General features: G+C 51.2%; 1 protein-coding gene across 3 annotated transcripts in view; it reads right to left on the reverse strand.

The window, feature by feature from the left end:
• Positions 1-14,734, reverse strand: part of RPH3AL (rabphilin 3A like (without C2 domains)) — a 30,378-nt gene extending 15,644 nt beyond the window's left edge. Inside the window, exons 1-5 of one of the 3 annotated variants that reach the window (XM_079324874.1) lie at positions 14,724-14,734; positions 8,234-8,354; positions 7,065-7,208; positions 5,537-5,666; positions 2,615-2,701 (exon numbers count right to left, since the gene is read on the reverse strand). In XM_079324874.1, coding sequence (XP_079181000.1) covers positions 2,615-2,701; positions 5,537-5,666; positions 7,065-7,208; positions 8,234-8,310 — 438 coding nt within the window. In that variant the 5' untranslated portion in view covers positions 8,311-8,354; positions 14,724-14,734. Of the gene's footprint in view, positions 1-2,614; positions 2,702-5,536; positions 5,667-7,064; positions 7,209-8,233; positions 8,355-14,723 lie in introns of those variants that run through there. The other 2 variants (XM_079324875.1, XM_079324876.1) reach the window with 2 other exon arrangements.
• Positions 14,735-18,774: the final 4,040 nt, after the last annotated feature.

Below are 18,774 nucleotides of genomic sequence, written 5' to 3' on the forward strand. Positions count from 1 at the left end.
GTCAAAATAAGGCTGTGCAGAGAGTAAAAGGGATTTGACAAAACCCAGCAGGTCCCTTTTCCCCTTCAGGCCAGGGGGTGACAGGCAGATTTTGGCCAGGCACAGCTAATTCAGCACGGGCAGAATCCTTCCAGCTGTGTATTTACCCACCAGCACTGCTGCCAGGCAAGCTCTGCTGCTCTTTGCACTGCAGGAGCTGCTCCCTTTCTGCCCCAGAACCTCATTCCCAGGGGAGTTTCACTGCAAAGCCAGAGCCAGGGCTGGGATCAGCATCCCTGAGCTGCCCAAGGCACCCAGGCAGGAGCAGGACTGATCCACACCCTGTCTGCAGAAAGGTGAAGCGAGATCAAAGCCAAGAAAGGCACAGGAGGGAAGGAGGGAGGGAGATTCTTGCCCTCAACAAGTGAATTTGGGCATGGCTGGATTTGCTTGCAGGAACATTAGAGCACAATCCACATCATCCTCAATCCCACTGCCATCCAAAGACATTGCAAAGGAAAACACCCACGGGAGCCTGGAAGAACAAAAGGAGGGTTTTCCACAGCTCCCTCTGGAAACAGCTGGGACAAAGTGGCTCTGGAGTGATGCAGGTGATTTATTTGGGGTGCAGTGCTGGGTCCTTGGGGGTGTTTTCTTTGAGAGCACAGGGGGTGCAGCCAGGGCACAGCAGGCAGAGCCCCCCATTGCCTCCCCTCCCAAAAAACACCAGAGTGCCAGAGCAACCTGCTCCTCATGGCAGCACTTCAAGGAATCAGGAAAGCAGCAGAGTGGCTGAGCTGGGGTTCCCAGGGGGATCTATGAGCACCCAGCTGTGTCTGGAGAAGGGATGGAAGGCACAGCTGGCTGCTTTGGGGTTTGTTTTGTATTTAATCACAACCCAGCTAAAGGGGGAGGTGGGTACCCCCTGTCACTCAACTTCTGCTGTCTTAAATCCAGCCTGAAGGGATAAAAATAACGTGGGAAATGAAGGGATGGAAGCAGGACAATCAGCTGGGGCATGGCAATGTCCAACCCCACCACCCTCAGATCCTGGTGAGCCAAATTTATTCTGATTTGCCTCAACTTCCATCCCCAACCCTTCTGCTGATCCTCAGTTCCCAAATCCCCCCAAAATAAAGGCAGGAGACAGAGGGGATGTATGATTTGATGTCTGTGTGCCCACACTGTGACCCTTCCAACCTTCTCCTGCTCAGGGCACAAAAATAAGAAAGGAGACAGACCTGAACCCACCTTAAAGGAAATTGGAAAATAAAGCAGAAGCTAAGGGTTGAGAGGCAAGTTGAGGCTATAATTTAGTGTAAGAAGGAAAGATCCATCTATTTTCATCAGGGATGCACTTTGGCTGTACCTCAGGACTCACAGAGTGAGTGCTGAAGGTTATCATACCCTCACACGTGCTGGACACATTAATATTCTCTGCCCAGTCACCAGGTTATTTAGGAAAAAGAAAAAAACCCACAGTGGTACAGAGAGATTAAAAAAAAATCCAAGAGAATTAAAGAAATAAAGCAAATTTGAGTGCCTGCATTTCCTCACAGAGCACAGAGAATACCTGCACCTGCCTCACTCTCTATTTTGGGATCTCTATCTGGAATTCAAAACATCTAGATGATTCAGTGTATCAAATTGTTATCAAAATCCAGGCAGCTGGAATGCTCTTCCTGCCCTACCCACACTGCTGCTGATCATTTAAAGACCAGCAGCATCCATGTATCCCTCATTTTACCTGAGCAGGGACTTTGCAGGTGCTCCCAACACCAAAAAAAAATCCCTCCAAGGTAAAAAATAAGCAATGCAAAGTTTCCACAACTAATAAAAAAAAAAAAAAGAGAAGAAAGAAAAAAAAAAATTCAGCACCTCCAACACCTGCACAAACACTCTCACTTCACTTCAAAAATTGATTTAGCAGAGCACCCAAGTTACACAGTTGGGTGCACTGGTCAGAAATAGCTGGGCTGGATTGATGCTCAAGGACCACAAGCGAAAGCTCAAAATAAATTGATGGGAACAAGTGAAAATCCATCTGTAATCACAGAACAAATTCACAGACTTCACTCCAGCACAAGGCAGTGAGCCCTGATGTTGGTGGAGGCTGGCTGCCAGACAGGAATTGAGGCAGCCCATTATTCCTTTTTTTTTTTTTTTTTTTTGCAGTGTAAAGTCAAGGATGAAGGATATAAAAATTTAGAGACCTGCATTAGAAGTCTCACACACTGGCAAGTTATGGGATTTTGCAAGCAGGGAGGAAAACAGATTTAAAGGCTGCAATCCTGGTTATTTTTAGTGGGACAAATATTGCAGTTATGCTCTATATCCCTCAAGCTGTATTTTTTTAAAAAAACAACAGTTATCCAAGTTTATTTGCCACAGAGTGAGGAGGGAAAGGGTGTAAAGGAAAAATCTCTTTATGGCCAGAGCTAGAAAAATCCTACAAAGCCAGGCCCAGGTGTGGCTTTTCCCCTTCATAAAACAAAATTGTCACCTCTGTGTGTGTTTGAGCTGCCTGGCCTCCAGCCAAACCTCCCAAATCCCATTTTCTGCCTTCCAGGGAAGAACCCACAGGTCTCTGCCCAGGTGATGCTGCTCAGCCCATCTCCCCACAGCTGTGTTTTACCTCTCTCTGCTCACTGCAGATCTTGCACAGCCACAGGGGACGTTTCTGGGCTCCAACAGTTTCTATCCCACACTTGGTGCAAACTTTCTGAAACAAGGAGAGAGAGAAAAATAATTAAAAAATAAATAAATAGAAAGAGGTGGTGTTAGCAGCTCCCCACAGCCCTTGGGGAGAGAAGGTTGAGAAGGAACAGCTCTGGTTTGCTTTCCTTAAAAACCTGAAGCATGGCACAATTTTTCTGTTTTTCCTGTGGCTGCAGGAAGATTCTTCATGTCCATAAGGACACGAGACAAAGGCAAATCCAGAGCACAGCCCTTGACTCCTTGGACAGGGCAAACCAAACCCACAGGTGTATTTCCAGAGAGGCTTTTTTATTCCTCTAAATCCTAACCCCAGACTCTGTGGTGTGGAAAGCAGCTGTAACCAGGCACTGGAAATGTTCTCCTTCCCCCTCTCACACGTGCTCAATCCCACATTTTCCTTGCTCTGTGGCATGGCCATGGTTCCACACATTTCCTGATGGTTCTGCACAGCCATTTTTGCTGCACGAGGGAATTTCCAAGTCTCTGATAGCGTTCCAAGCCTTTTACAACCTCACAATGGAGCTGATCCCTATCAGCCCTGGTGTGCTCCTGTGCCCAGGGATGGAGCTCTCATCTCCATCCCACTATTCCTGCCCTCATCCTCATCCTCACAGAGGAATAATGAACAATCTGTTGAGCTTGCCCCACCACAGTGCTCCCCAAGCCAAGGGGGATTCTCAGATTCAATTCCAGAAACCACCTGAATGACCCCAAATCCTCCCCCAGCCCAAAACCCCCACAAGATCCCAGTCCCCACACGGATAGCACATTCAAACACTCCCTCTAGTGGAAATTCCCAACCCATTTCACTCCCAGCCACGAATTCCCCAAATTCCCAACACCAAAACTGTGTTTTCCTCCTCCCCCTTCTCTGCAGAGTAGCTGGAAAATTGGGCATCACTCACAATCCCTGGGAAGAACACAGGAAAAATCAAGGGTGAGAAATGTAGCCCCATTTCTCATTAAACACAAGACAAAGCACTTTCCTCTCCCACTCATCCTTCAATCCCCTCTGCATGGGAAATGGCACCTTGGGCTTTGTCTCCTCCTGCTATTGTCAACACACCTGGCTTTGCACACACCTTTATTTCCCAGAGAATAAAAACTAACACTGAAAGCATCCTTTACAAAGCAAGAAGTGGCACTTGGAAGATCCATCAGAAATGCAGAACTTCTGTTCAGCAGGAGGGTCTTGCTGAATTCTTTGCAGCCTTTCAGGTGCATCATTACAATTCCTGTTATTGAATTAAATGGGCTGCAATGACACGGTAACAGAGCAGTGCCTGTCAGAAAAATATGAACTTTAAAAATCCATAATTCCCTGACAAATTGCTTGTTGCACACAGCACTCCATGAGTGATGGATATCCCTGGACAAGAGGGAACAAGCAGTTCTGCTGAAGGGTTGGCTGTTCCCTGAGTTCACAATATTAAAAAGCAGAAGGGGAGAAGCCCAGGGCACCCAGGCAGAATTGCCTTGGGCTGGCACAAAGCTGAAAAGTGCAGCCAGACTGAGAGCAGCTGCAAAATGCACCTTGGAAAAGCAGGATTTCACTTAAATCAACCTGGATAGGAATGCTGCTGAACTGCTCAATAGACTCCAGACAAAAAAAAGGGGATAAACATAAAAATAAATAAATAAATAAAAATTAAATAAATAAAATCCCCAGCTTCTCTCTGGGTTTTTCTGGTCACTCCCAGAGCCTCAGGCTCACACTGTCCCCCCAGCTGAGGGTCACTCCTGTTAGTGGACAGGGCTGGGAAGTGTCTGGAGCAGTGGCAATGTGACTTAGCTGGCTCCTGGCAAGGTGAGAGCAGAACTAGCACGGGAAGAAGGCAGGAACGGAGCATATCCTGTTTTTCCACATGCCTGGAATGCAGGAAACAGCCAAGATCTCCTGCCTGTCACCCAGCCCTTTACTACCCACAGTGCAGAGACCATGCTGCTGCCACTGATCCTCCCACAGCCCTTCCCCAAAAGCTGCTTTCCCCATGGTTTAGCACCCAGGGGCTCCAAGATTTCTGTTTCCTTTCCCTGCTGCCTTAGGAGGAATCTTCTGCACAACCCCTCCATCACTCAAATGAATTCTGCAGATGGGCTCCAGTGGGGAACCTGAGCAGCAGAGCTTACAGCAGCCTGCCCTGCACAGATGTGTGTCCCACCAGAGCCAGCAGTGCCACACAAGGCTGTCCCCAAGGTCCCATGGCAGAGCAGCAGGTTTAACCAGCCAGAAACACTCCAGCACCCAGGATGAAGGGACTCCCAGAGGTGATCCCCAGGGGAAGATGGGCTCCAAATGCAGGAAAACCAGGCTCCCAGCAGAGGCAGGATGAGGTGGTTGCCTTGGAGATCATCATCTCCCATCAGATAATCATACAGATTAACCCCTGTGGAGCCAGGAGCAGCAGGAATGGTGCCTGGGGTGCTGCAGGGCAGGGCAGCACACACAGCACACCCCTGAGGCTCTGGGCTGGAAAACTCACACTGCTGTGGAGCCTGAGGAGGGACCCGAGTCCTCCTGGAAGGTCTCAGGGCAGACCTTCAGTGAGTGCCAGCAGAGCTCTCAGACTCTGTTGAGCTGTCTCTGATGGCCCCACATTCCTGCCCCTTGTCCCACGCTGGGAGATGCAGAGGAGGCTGGCACAGCCCATCCCAGCACTGAGAGCAGCTCAGGCACTTCAGCATCCTGAGGAACCTTTTATTATCACCAGGCTGCAACAGAAAACTCAGGCAGCACCAAGGAGAATAAACCAAATTAACCCTGCAGAGCTTCCAAGGGGCTTAGTGGTGTTTCCCAGAGAGTTCAGCTGCCAGGAGCAGCACCTGTGAGCAAACCCACCTTCTTGCAGTCCTGGCAGAAGACAGAGGAGCTGCCCAGCAGCCCCAGGCTCTCCCCACAGAGCAGGCACTGCCAGAGGCCATTCCCCATGGTGTTCCTCCTCATGTTCTCCAGCCTCTCCACCAGGCGCCTGCAGTGAGGGGCAGAGCACAGGTCACACAGGAAAACCTCCCAGTGCTCACACCAGGGCAAGCCAAAAAACGCTGGGAAAGGGCAAAGCAGCTCCACCTGCCAAGCTTTCTCCATCTCCCCATCTCCCACCCCAGCAGCACTGCCCAGCTCATTAGGAGCAGGAATCAGAGCAAAATGAGCCTGGCTATGGCACAGGAGTGCCAGGACTGCTCCCTGCTCCACCCCACAGCCCTTCTGGAAGACAGGAAGCACAAAATGCACACACAAAGTCTGCAACAGCAGGGCTGGGAGAGGGCAGGAAGGAGGGATAAGCAGTTAGGAGAGCACACAGAGGAAGGATGCTCTGCCAGGAGATCACTGCTTGGCAGCCTCCAGGCCTCCCTCTGCAGGGGACAGCAGCAGCCAGGCCACCCATCAGCACCAGCACCTCCTGAGCCCCACTCTCCTCAGTGCTGATGTCCCATCCTGCTCCCAGAGCAAGGCCAGGGCTGCTCCAGGGAGGCTGTGCAGGTGGCAGGTCAGGCTGCACAGCCAGGGCGAGCCATCATTAGTGGATTTATCATCCTCGACTTGGACTGCAGCACAAAAGAACTCCTGGGAGTTAACAAAAGGCATTCCAGAGAATGCTTCACCACAGGAGCTGCAGGGGCAGCACTTGCTGCAGCTCCAGCAGCAGCCACACAGAGCAATGAGCACAGGCTGCTGCTGGGGCTCCATTTATCACCAGAGCATCCCTGTCACCTCTCGTTAGCCCTCGCTAACGAGCTCTGCAGGGAAGCAGGGAAGCAGGGAGCTTGGCTGGGAGTCCCTGGGGTTTCCTGGTTCATGGACACAAGCACTGCTGGGAAGTGCTGCAGGGCTGCCCAGCAGCTTTGAAGGCACTCAGTGCAGGGTGATAGCAGGCAGAGCTCAGGCCAGACCTCCAGCAGCACTGAGAGCAAATGGGAACCTGCAGCAGCAAAAGGATGCCTGCAAATTAAATAATTCAAGCTAGCAAACCCCATCCAGAGGGCTCAGCCAACTAGAACATAAACTCATTCTCTGCTCCAGGCAAAATCCCAGGGGGCTGGAGCGGGACAAGGGAAAGTGTGACTGCACTGGCAGCAGTGATGCTGAGCCATCCATGCACCAGCCCTGGGCACAGCCCAGCCTCATTCCCCAGGGCCTGTCAGGGCTGCAGCCCCAGCAGCCCCCAAGGCTCAAAGAAAGGATGAAAAGGCTTCAGAGAGAAGGAAAACACAACACCCTCCCCAAGGGCCATCACCACAAGCATGGGAGGGGAAAATCACTGAGCTAAGGGGTGCTGTGGGTGCTGGAGGCTGAGCTCAGGCAGCTGGGGAGGTGAGGCACCCTGTGAGGGTGCCCTGAGCTGGGGGGGACAGGGATGTGCCCGTACCCGATGCGCTGCTGCTCCAGCACGTCCAGCCGCTCCGCCCTGCGGATCACTGCCAGGATGACCTCCAGCTCCCTGGGGCTCAGGGCCTGCATCTTCCTCTGCTTCTCACTCTGGAAGGTGTGCACTGACCAGCCCGTCTGCAGCCTGGGGGAGGGCAGCACCGAGCTGGGGAAGGGAAGCACAAACCCCCTGGCCCACCCCACAGACCCAGCCAGGAGCTCTGCTCCACGGCTAAAGCCCCAGGCAGAGTCTCCTCTCACTGACATTTCATATCCCCACACCACCACTGCTGTGCTGCCTCTCCCTGCCCTCTCACCTCCCTTTCTGCTCCTGGTTGTATCTTATGCTCCAAGCCCCCATTCCTGTTTGCATCCCTGGCACCACAAATGCCAAGAGCAAACTCCCAAGCACAGGCACCACCTGCACCCTCCTCCCTCCAAGATCCCCCATGCCCTCTGTTCAAACACCCAAATTCCTGGGCAAGCCTAGAAATATGGATTTGGCAACATCCTCCCTGGTCTAGCCCAGGTTCACACGAGGATTTGAGCAAACCCTCTGTGCCTCCCATGCAGCAGCTGATGTTTCTCCTTGGCTCACTTGGCGACAGGCAGGAGCTTTCACAGCTCAATTAATTAATTACCATTCAGGAGAGGTTTGGAGGTCACTGGATAAACTCATGGCTGCAAGGAGAATGCACTCTCTGTCCTGCTGAGGCTTTCTGCAGGCTGGGCAAGTGCAGCAGCCCCCTTAAAATAGGGGTGCTCCCCTATTTTCTGACACTCTGCAGCAGCAGCTGAGCTCAGGGGTTCAGGCAAAAGCAGAGGTGGGATGGTCCCAGCTGCCAGGTAATGAAAGCATCCAAGAAAAATGCACTTCTAGTGCTTGACTCATCCCCATCCTTTCAGCATTTAGGTTATGCAGTAATTTTAACTTCAGGGGGGAAATGAGAACTAATGACAAGTTCCTAAAACAAAAGGGGATGCTATCAATTATATTTAGGGTGCTGCAGAGATCTGAGGCTGCCTGCAAGCCTGCCTTTCATCCAGGGGAGGGTTGGGGGATGAAGACAAGAGACCACAGACACCCCAGGAAAGCTGCCAGGGCAGAGCTGAGGGTGGGAGGGGAGGAAGAAGAGGAGGAGGAGGAGGAGGAGGGCGGGCAGGACTCACTTGGCTCGCAGGGCCAGCTGCCGGTCATTGGGGCAAACCCAGGGGCCCGTCCCACTGCCAAAAATCATGTCAGCCATGGCCCCAGGCTGGGGAGGGTGGGGTGCAGTGGCAGGAATCACACCTGGAAGAAGCAAACAGCAGCAAGCAGAGGTGATCAGCCAGCATCACACAGGGTGGCAGCAGCCAGGCTCTCACCCACAGACAGTGATAAAAAAATACCATAAAATATAAGCCAATAAATACCTTCAGATACCTTCAAGGCAAGGCTGGAAGTTTAGATTTTTATGGTATACACTTAAAAAAAAAAAAAAAAAAAAAAAAAAGCCAGACACTCTTTGTCAGCCCTGATTTTTCATTTCAAACTAGAGAAAAGTGTTGTCTGTAAGAATTATCTCTGCCCCCCCCATCTCCAGAGCCCCAGTGCTGCAGTTCTGACAGGGAAAACCACTCTAAAGGACACAAAGAATCTACAGTTGCCTTTTTTTTTAACCTCTTAATGGGGTAACAAACAAAAACCCACGCCACAATCAGCATGAATAGTGGCAAGTCATTTCCTTCATTAAAACTGCCTCCACAATAGCCTGATATTTATAACTCCAGCCTACAATTGCAGCTTGTTTGCACTCTCTGATGCTTAAGACAGCACCTCTTGCATCAGATCTGCTGCTGTGGCTCCTGTCCCTGGCATGGCCACATCAGTGTTCAGTGAAAATTCCATGGAACAGATCAGGAAAGGCAGCAAGAACCAACTCATGGGAGAAACATCCCCCAAAAAACTCTGCAGCTGAGCAGCTCAGGTGAAGGGAAAGCACCAAGGCACAGGCACAGCCAAAAAGATTTCAGTGGGTGCTGAGCCACGTTTGGTGCACTGAGCTGGATTTGCTCTCCAGCAGAGTGAGTCTCACAAACTCCCAGGTGTTGATGCCTGTCCCCAGCACAGACACTTGCCAGCTTTGAAATCACTCCTGCTGGGCAGAGATAACGTGTTCAGGGCTGGCTGGCAAGCAGGAGTGAGAGCCAATGGCAGAGGCATCACCTGCCAGCTGTGCTGGGCTTCCCAAGCCAACACTCTGTGCAGCTCCAGTGCCCAGCAGGGCTGTGCCTGCCCTGCTATCTGCTGCTGCCACACTGGGCTCTGTGCTGCCTGCCTTGGCCCCCTCTCACATCAAACTGCCTCCTGTGCTGAGCTCACACATCCCCAACCTGGCAGCTCCCCCTGCCAAGCCCCAGCTCAGCCCTCAGGGACAAACCAGCCACCAGCAGTGAGCCAGCACCCTCCTCTCTGCCCATCCCAGTTTCTGAGAAGGGCCTGAAATTGCAGTGCTTACAGCAGGCAGGAGGGGAGAGGGGAAATTCCACAAGGATTTCTCTCAGTGGAAGGGGAAATGTGTGTAAAAAAGGTGAAGGCTCAGCACAGTCTGACTGCAGCAAAGTGAGGTGTGGAGGAGATGGGGAAGCTGCAGGAAACAGGGATGGGGCAGGAAGGAGAGACAGAAGTGCAACATTGGATTTTTTTAAACCTTCACAGCATTAAAAATGATGGTTTTTGAAAGAAACCATCCCTAGAAGAAAACCCCAAACCCTGGCACTGACTGCTGTCCCCACTCTCTCAGTGCACACACTGGGTTTGCATTTCCACTGAGCCCAGAACTCCTCCTGCTCTTTTTAATCTTCCTCACCATCTCCAGCAAGGAGAGAACAGTGAGAACACCTTCCCCACACACATCCTGCAGCTCACACAGGGGAGCAATCAGGCATGAACAGAACAGAACAGAGGCTCCCACCCTCAGGCCTGAGCTAGAAACAGAGAAAAGCCACAATTGCACACAGAATGGCTGATCTGGGATTTTCCAGAGATTTCCCAAGCCTATGATGTGTGGTTACAGGATTATATGCACATGTAGCAACCCCCCCCACAAATGCATATATTAAATTACTCTTCATCTGCACCATGAATCCTTCCCTCCCACTCATGAGCACCTGAAGAACAGCACAGCCCACACTGTGTGTCCATGCAGGGCTCCAGGCAAGCAGCCTGTGGAGGCTGGGGAGGGTTTTTGGAATAAACCTGGAGCTGGAGATGAACCCCACAGCACAGCCAGGGCACAGGCTGGCTTTGCCAGCAGTTCTCAGGGTGAAAAGCTGTGCTGGAAGCACCTGCCCCTCCTCAGCTGAGCTTTATCTGCTCTAGCAGAGCTGAAGGCAAGTCAGAACAGAGCACATGAGCTGAGCATTTTCCTCAGGAGAGGCTTAGAGGCATTCTCCAGCCTCACAGCACAGTGAGCTTTGCTCAGAGTGACTGAACAAAAACAAGCAATGTCATGGTCTTCTGCCTCCTGTTACTCAGCATAAGCTTTCTGTCCTCCACCATTCCCTGAGCAGCATCTGCAAAGAGAGAAGGCAAACAGAACACAGCCTGAAGAGCCACCAGATCCCAAAAGAGTCTTCAGAGAGATTATTGCCTGAAATATTTACAGCAGTGTTTTCTCTTGGCTGGCATGTGCCATCTCCTCAGAGGGAGCTGCTGGCTTTTCACCTTTGGAAAAAGCCTGGGGGGGGACACAGCTTGAAGGAGGAGGCAGGAGTGGGACTGCAGGGCATGGTCTGCTGGGGGAAAAGCAGAGTGGAGGGGAAGGGCTGGTTCCCATGGGCATGGGAATGGTGCCAGAGGAGAGGAAGGTGTGCAGCATCTCCCCTCCTATCTCAGTACAGGACAAGAAGTGCAGGGAAATCAGAAACACCCAGATAGCAAAACCACACCAGCCTGGGGAGTCCTCTCCATGGGCTGTGGTGAAACACCCCACCCCTTGTGCAGCCTTTCATTTTCTCTCAAAAATACTCCAGTTAGCACCAAGCCATCCCCTCCCTGCCCTCCTCCCAACAAACTCATCAAGGGTAGAAGCAGCCAGAGACTACAGGTGAGAGAGCAAGAGAAACCACAGCTCCTGTCCCCCCTGCAAGTGCCCTGCACACAGCACAGCTCAATGAATTAGTTGCACTTCATGGTGCAGGAAACCTCCCACTGCAAGCTTCTGCTGCTTGCCCAAATCCAGAATTAAAAGGGGAGCTCTCTGTGAGCTGCTCTAAAACCACTCCACCTGCTCACCCCTCCCCTGTGATGGAGGAAGCCATGTGAGACAGAACCTCATTAAATCTGAGTCCAGCTGGCTGCCCTGGCCCAGGAGCAGTGCCCTGCAGGGCTGGCCCTTCCTGGGGGATGCAGAACCCAGCTCACCCCTGCCTGCAGCTCTGCTCTGCTCTGGCAACCAGAACTGAGAATATGACTTCAGTCTGGGAGGGACAAACCTGAGTGAAGGGAACAATGGCAGCAGACAGCCCTTGGAAAGGATGCTCTGAAGAATTGCTGAGGAGGAAGCCAGGTTTTCTCAGCAGAACATCAACATCATGTATTTTATCTCAATAACTGAGCACAGACACAGCAGGTCACTCAAAGAGGAATGGAAGAGCAAAGCAACACTTAATCCAGAGCACCCTCCCAGCCCCCAGAGGCTCCTAGATCCTGCACTGACCCAGCCTGCAGCTCTGTATTTAACACCCTCAGCACTTTCCTGCCCTGGATTTACCAGCTTGCTTTTTCTCCCTTCTCCTCCACCTCACACATTTTGATTTTACCTTGGCTACAGCAAAATCAGAACTGAAGGGTTTTACTGACACCACAGCACTCATGGCAGCAGCAAAACTTCCTCCTGCAGTCACACTCAGCCTGCACCAGCCCTCCTGCAGGTGCCCACAAAGCATCAATTCCTCAGAACCCTGCAAACACAAAAAAATCCTACCCAGGCCCACAAGGAGCCTCCAGTCAGCTCCCATTTCCCTGCTGATTTCAGCAGAGCAGCTCGTGTCCAGATTAATTTCTTTTCATAGGAAATTAATTCAATAATTTATTTTCTTTTTAAATACTTAATTTTACTAAAAAAAACCCCAAAATTAAACAGCTGGCTGGAGCCAAGCTCCCAATTCCCAAACCAGTGTAATCACCTCACCTGCTCCCAGGGCTTCACCTCCCTCAGGATTCCCATTCCCAGGTACCTGCTGGCCTGTTTTCCCTAAGAAAAAGTGCAATCACTGCCTGCTCCAGACCCCATTATCCCTGGGAAACCTTGGCAACTGAGTGAGTGTTTGCTCCTGTTGCCATGACAGGGTAAATGAGTGCTGGGGATTGATAAGGTTAACCCAGCCCAGCAGCCTGTCCCTTTCCTCCCTTTCCCTTTAGCCACAAAGGTTATTTGTGCACACACCTCTCCTCCCCTCGTGTTTGAAAACCCCACTGCTGCATTTCCAGGCTGGTTTGAAGTGGCAGAACCATCCTGGGGTTGGCTTTGAAGGTCTGGACAAGTCTCAGAGTCAGAACAAGGCTGAACTGGGGTTTTGGAGAAGTTTTTCTCACTCACAAACCACTTTGTGCTCATTCACACCCAAATCCAGCTTCTTCAGCAGGAGCTAATAAAATGCTGTAAAAATGATTTTATAAGGGTGAAGCAGGCAGGAAACACAAGCACAGCAGAGCCAGAAGATCCCCAGCACCTGTCTCAGGCAGAGAGACACCTGAAGAACATTTTTTTCCCCAATTTTTTTTGCAATTTTGTCATTCCTTACCATCTCTCAGCAGCAGATGGAGAGCCAAGAGACACAGGGAACCCAGTATGATCAGACCTGACCTGCTCTGCAGTCCAGGCCAAAACACAGTGTCCAAATAAACACCAGAAAGCTTTGGGGACTACTGAAGGACCCAATCAGGCAGATTGGCCCAGTCTGTCTCCCTGTGAAACTCAATCTAAGCAGCATCAGTGCCAGTAAAATGGGGAAAACCTCATTGACATCCTCATTCTGGCTGGCCCAGCCCAAATTAAACACCAGCTGGGAGGTGTCCTTATTGAGAAAGGCCAGGCTGGTAAAGAACTGGGTGAGGATGAGGTTTAGAGAGGAAAACCAAGAAGTTTTCCTCTCCACCAGAGCTGCTTCCCAACCCCAGCAGCAGCAACAGGAAGCCAAACTCCTTTTAAGATGGAGTTTATAAAGAGTTTTTAAAATGCAGTGCCCTGGAGGTCTGTGCCAGCCCTGTGAGTGGCAAGATAAAAATCAGCTCTACAGGAAAGTCACATCCAGCACCAACAACCCTTTATTAACAAGAGGCACTGTTAGTGTGGCTACTTGAGATATGGTGAGCTGTTAAAAAAAAAAAAAACAAAAAAACAAACTGGTTTTGCCAAATCAAAGCAGCCTCTGGGTGCCCCAGCACCCCTTGATGTGGGAAGGAAGAGGGAGGAAAGCCAGCACTGTTCCACCTGCCAAGGTGTATCTTTATTTATCAGACTTTGGACCCATTTCCTCCTGATCCCCAGCCAGGCAGGTGCAGTTATGCAAAGTGAATAATTCATGAAGACAGCAGGCTCTTTCTGACTCGTGTTCCAGGGCAGGTTGATCCGGCATAGGCCTGGCAGAAGCAAATTAGCATCTAAATGGCCAATTAGAGAAACTCATTTTCACTATTCTGATATGCTAAAAAAGCTCTGGAGACCCGAGGCTGGAGCGTGGCACCTCCCAGCCTCCAGAGGAGCATCAGGTTTCTTAGAAAGAGCTGGGAAGTGCTGAGCAGGGTTTGTCAAGGAATGCTGTGCAGAAGAGCCTGATGCCAGGTAACCTGCAGGGAACCAGGAAAAGAACAGCTCGTGGCCAGTGCAGAAACTCTGCTGAGCAGCCAAAACTTGCCAAAAAAAATCTCCCTCTTGCTCTGAGCACAGGCCTGCCTGCACATCTGGAGGGTGGGATGGGTTTCTCAGCATCCTTTAGGTGTAAAGTTGGTTTTAGGCATCCTTTGAACACCCCCACCGAGGCTTTTGTCACCCTGGACGTGGTTGCTATGAGCAGAAGGAAAGCCTGGACTTTGACCAGGTGCTGCAGAGCACCTGAGCCAGCCTGGGGCCCCCCAAAAACCCCGAGGGTGGGCACAGCAGGTGGCTGACACCTGCACATCCAACACCCAGCACCCCAGAGTGTCAGACCTCCCAAAATCCACACCAACCCTCCTGCCACGGGCTTCTCACAGCCTGCACAGCCCCAGGGCAGCTCCCAAAAGCAGGACGTGGCTGGAAACTCCTGGAAGCAGCCCCTGCCTTTCACCTCCCACTTTTGGCTCGTTTCCCTCCACATCTTTGCCACTTTCAGTGAATTCCAGGAGCCTGAATCCCACCCAAATTCACAGAGGGGTTGAAGGGAGCTGTGGGGTTCCCAGGACATCACCCAGCTGTTTCTGAGCTTTTTAGGAATTTCTCCCACCCGTGGGGACCCGGCTGGGGGAGCCCCGAGCTGTTCCCCACTCCCAAACCCACAAATCCCGGGCACGCCGCTTTTCCTACAGGTGCCCGAAACTGAAACTCGGCTCAAACTCCGCCCCGAACCCAGCCGAGTTAGGCTGAGCTGAGCCCGGCAAAGCCGAGCCCAGCAAAGCCCCGCTGCCCTCCGCACCCACCTGAGCTCCGGCCTCGGTGACGGGGCGGGAACGGAGCCCAAAACGGAGCCGAGAGCAAACCGAGCCGGGAACGGAGCCGGGAACGGAGCCGGGAACGGAGCCGGGAACGGAGCCGCACCTGCGCCCGCCCCCGCCCGCCCTCCAGCCCCGCGCGTCCCCTGCTGGAGCCGCAGCCAGCACGGAGCGGCGCCGGGCAGCGCCAGATGTGCGCTGGAAAGGGATGGAGGGATGGAGGTACAGCCAGATGTGCGCTGGAAAGGGATGGAGGGATGGAGGTACAGCCAGATGTGCGCTGGAAAGGGATGGAGGTACAGCCAGATGTGCGCTGGAAAGGGATGGAGGGGATGGAGGTACAGCCAGATGTGCGCTGGAAAGGGATGGAGGGATGGAGGTACAGCCAGATGTGCGCTGGAAAGGGATGGAGGGGATGGAGGTACAGCCAGATGTGCGTTGGGAGGGGATGGAGGGGATGGAGGTACAGCCAGATGTGCGCTGGAAAGGGATGGAGGGGATGGAGGTACAGCCAGATGTGCGTTGGGAGGGGATGGAGGTACAGTCAGATGTGCTCTGGGAGGGATGGAGGGGATGTGGGCACAGCCAGATGTGCGCTGGGAGGGATGGAGGGATGGAGGTACAGCCAGATGTGCACTGGAAAGGGGTTGGAGGGGATGGAGGTACAGCCAGATGTGCTCTGGGAGGGATGGAGGGGTGTGGGCACAGCCAGATGTGGACAGGGAGAGGATGGAGTGATACAGCCAGATGTGCCCCAGGACCTGTGTGAGGCCCCAGGCACTGCCAGATGTTCACCAGGAGCAGAACAGGGCTGTGGGCACTGCCAGATGTGCGTCCCAAACCAGAGTGAGAACCCACAGGAAAAACACACCCAGCAATGAATGAGGAAAGGTGGTACCAAAACAAACCCCCAAAAGACCAAACAAAAAGTTCCCAAAACAGTAACAACAAAAAACCCCACCCAAAACAGAAACAAAACAACCCAACCAACCAAACCACAAACCCACACAAACAAACCCTTCAACAACCAGAAACAAAAACCACCCCAAGCAAAACAAAACAAAACTCCACACAAAACAAACAAAATCTCCAACAAAAAACAAACTTTGCAGGGATTTTAAAAAAATGTTCACACCAAGAACAGAACAAGGCCAGGCCTGGGATAACCATGGGGGGCTCAGAGCTTTTAAATCTGAAGGACCCAAAGCTCCTGAACAATCCCAATAACAGACATTTGGTAATTGCAGCAAAATTTGGGTTTGTGAAGGGACAGCCTGGGATCCTATGGTGAGTCAACAGCAAAGCACAGGAACAGAATTATTGCTTTGCACTAGAACACAGGAATTGGGGCTCATTATTTTCTAAATGTCCATTTGATGCTGTGAGTAAATTTGCCATGTGACAGGAAGAGATGGAGGGGAAATGAGAGAGGGAAAAGAGAAAGGAAGAGAAAATAAATTGTTTTTTCTACTGCCTGCTGAGAGCTGGCTCTTGAGAAATCTGGAGCCTCACATCCACCAGCCCCCAGGATCAGCTGAGGGACCCTCAGCCACATTTCACCTGAATCAAGTTTCAAGCCTAAGCACATATTTTTCTTTTTGGTACAGGCAACTGTTGAAAAATACATCAGAGGAAGAATTTTGCATGAGCACAGAGCTGCAGTTGTGTGGAAGAAAACACTTGATGATGACATTTTGCACCGGGGTACTTCTTCCACACAGTCAATAATATAAATAAATTAAACACATGGCTCAGGGAAAAGATAAATTACCTTTTTTAACCAGCTGTGCTAGCAGGGAAATGACACACATCTCAGAGCCTGCATCCATCCTGCTGTTGAATTTCCTTGTCATGGATGTTTCAGAATCTGCAAGGCTGGGCCTTTGGCAGCTGGGTGCCACACAGAATAAATATGACATCACATTAAACATTTTTAAAGGCTAAACACAGGTTTTATCTTTGATAGCACGGAGTCAATTTTTAATAGACTCATTTCTCAGAAGCCAGGCACTTGCAGTTCCACCCAAAGAACCCTTCAAAGTCTCTCTTTTATCAATGATGGGTTTTGCTGAATTATTCACCAGACTGCAGCTGCCAGAGATTTTAAATATCCCCGTGACAAGGACAATGAGGGATAACAACCTGCTCCTGCAGGGTACCAGTGCTGCTGACAGGGGCACTGAGCTGATCCCTTCTCCTCACAGGGAACTCTCCCCTGGCACCTCAGGATGGGGTGGAAAACAAAAAGCAGCTTTTTGGAGAGGTGAAACTCATGGGTGTGCTGTCCTGCAGGGGAGCCACAGGTGCTTAAAAGCAGAATAATCCAAACTGGAGCAATCCTGGAGTGATTCCCAGTTTGGACACTGGGATGGTGGACACCAGGAGGTCAAACTGGTTGGATCCTGGGTTTGGAATGGTCATTTCCCAGGAAAACAGGCTGAGTCTGGCACAGCTTCCTCACCTGGCTGTCCCAGCTCACCTCAGCTGCTTCACAATTCCCTGCAAGAAGCCCAGGGCTTTTCTCCAACTGCTGCTCTGATTGCAGTGCTCTGATTCCATTTGTGTTCGTCCCTCTAATTAACTCTCCTTAATAAAATGTCAATGATTCAGCCCCTAATCTGGAGCAGAAAAGGTCTTGTTTACAGAGCACACCTGCTCAAGGGTGTGCAAGACAAAGCAAACACTGGAGGAATATTGATGCTTCATAGCAGAATCTGATGCTTTTTTCACCCGTTTTAAAGAAAAAATCCCAATTCTGATCCACATTTTGCTAGCATGGGCAAGGCTCACGTCTAATTCTCCTTTCCTTTTCATGCTGAGCCTGCAGCACCCACAACATCATTTCCCAAAGTTTCCTTGATAGCCCATGCACAGATCCATACACAATTTCTCTGTGACATGGGAAAATGATGCATATTTTGGGAATGAACTGGAAAATTCAGAGAAATTTCTGTATTCAGTGTCAAAGCAGATTTGCCTGGGGATGATTTCCTTTCAGGATCTGCTGCCAGGGCACCCCAAATCCCAGCCCCCTGCAGAAGGGCAGATCCACCAGGAGATCACTGGTCCTACCTGTGCTGGCGTTCCAGGGAAAAGCTGTCAGAAGATGATTTTCATCACAAGATGATTTTCTTTACAGGCAGCTCAGGCCAGCAGCTCCCACTGGGCTCTAATTTTGCTCAGGTTTCATCACAATAAAATGAACAACAGCCACCACTTGTCATTAGCAACAAGTAATCCCCTTCCCTCAGCCTGGATGAATTATTTACACCCCATCACTGCTGCTGCCTTTCCCCTTGTTTGCTGTCCTGTGTCACCATCCCTTTTATCCACAGAAAGATTTTGAGGACTTTCTATCAGCAATCACCATCACTGCCAGCTGGGCAAGGGGATGGGAAATGGGAAGGAAGGGAGAGACAAATTTCCTGTCAGCATTTGGGGTTTGGAGCTTTTCCTGCAAATCCTGCAGCACCTTGGGGCTGGGGGACAGGGGAAGAGGGATAAGGGACAAGGGGATAAGGGACAAGGGACAGGGGAAAAGGGATAAGGGGATAAGGGACAAGGGATAGGGGATGAGGGAAAAGGGATAGGGGATAAAGGATGGGAATAAGGGACAAGGGACAGGAGACAGGGGAAAAGGGATAAGGGACAAGAAATAGGGGATGAAGGATATGGGACAAGGGATAGGGGAAAAGGGAAAAGGGATGGGAATAAGGGACAAGGGATAAGGGACAGGGGAAAAGGGATAAGGGGCAAAGGACTGGGGATAAGGGAAAAGGGGAAAATGGACAAAGAATAAGGAACAGGGACAGGTGAAAGGCATAGGGGACAAGGTATTGGGGACAAGGGACAAGAGATAAGAGACAGGGGACAAGGGATAAGGACAGAGGACAAGGCAAAAGGGACAAAGGACAGGGGATAAGGAATAAGGGACAAGGGACAGGGGACAAGAACAGGGGACAAAGGATAAGGGATAGGGGACAAGGGACAAAGGACAGGGGACAGAGGAAAAGGGATAGAGGACAAGGGATAGGGGACA

This window comes from Erithacus rubecula (assembly GCF_903797595.1).
Source record: "Erithacus rubecula genome assembly, chromosome: 22".
NCBI lineage: Eukaryota > Metazoa > Chordata > Aves > Passeriformes > Muscicapidae > Erithacus > Erithacus rubecula.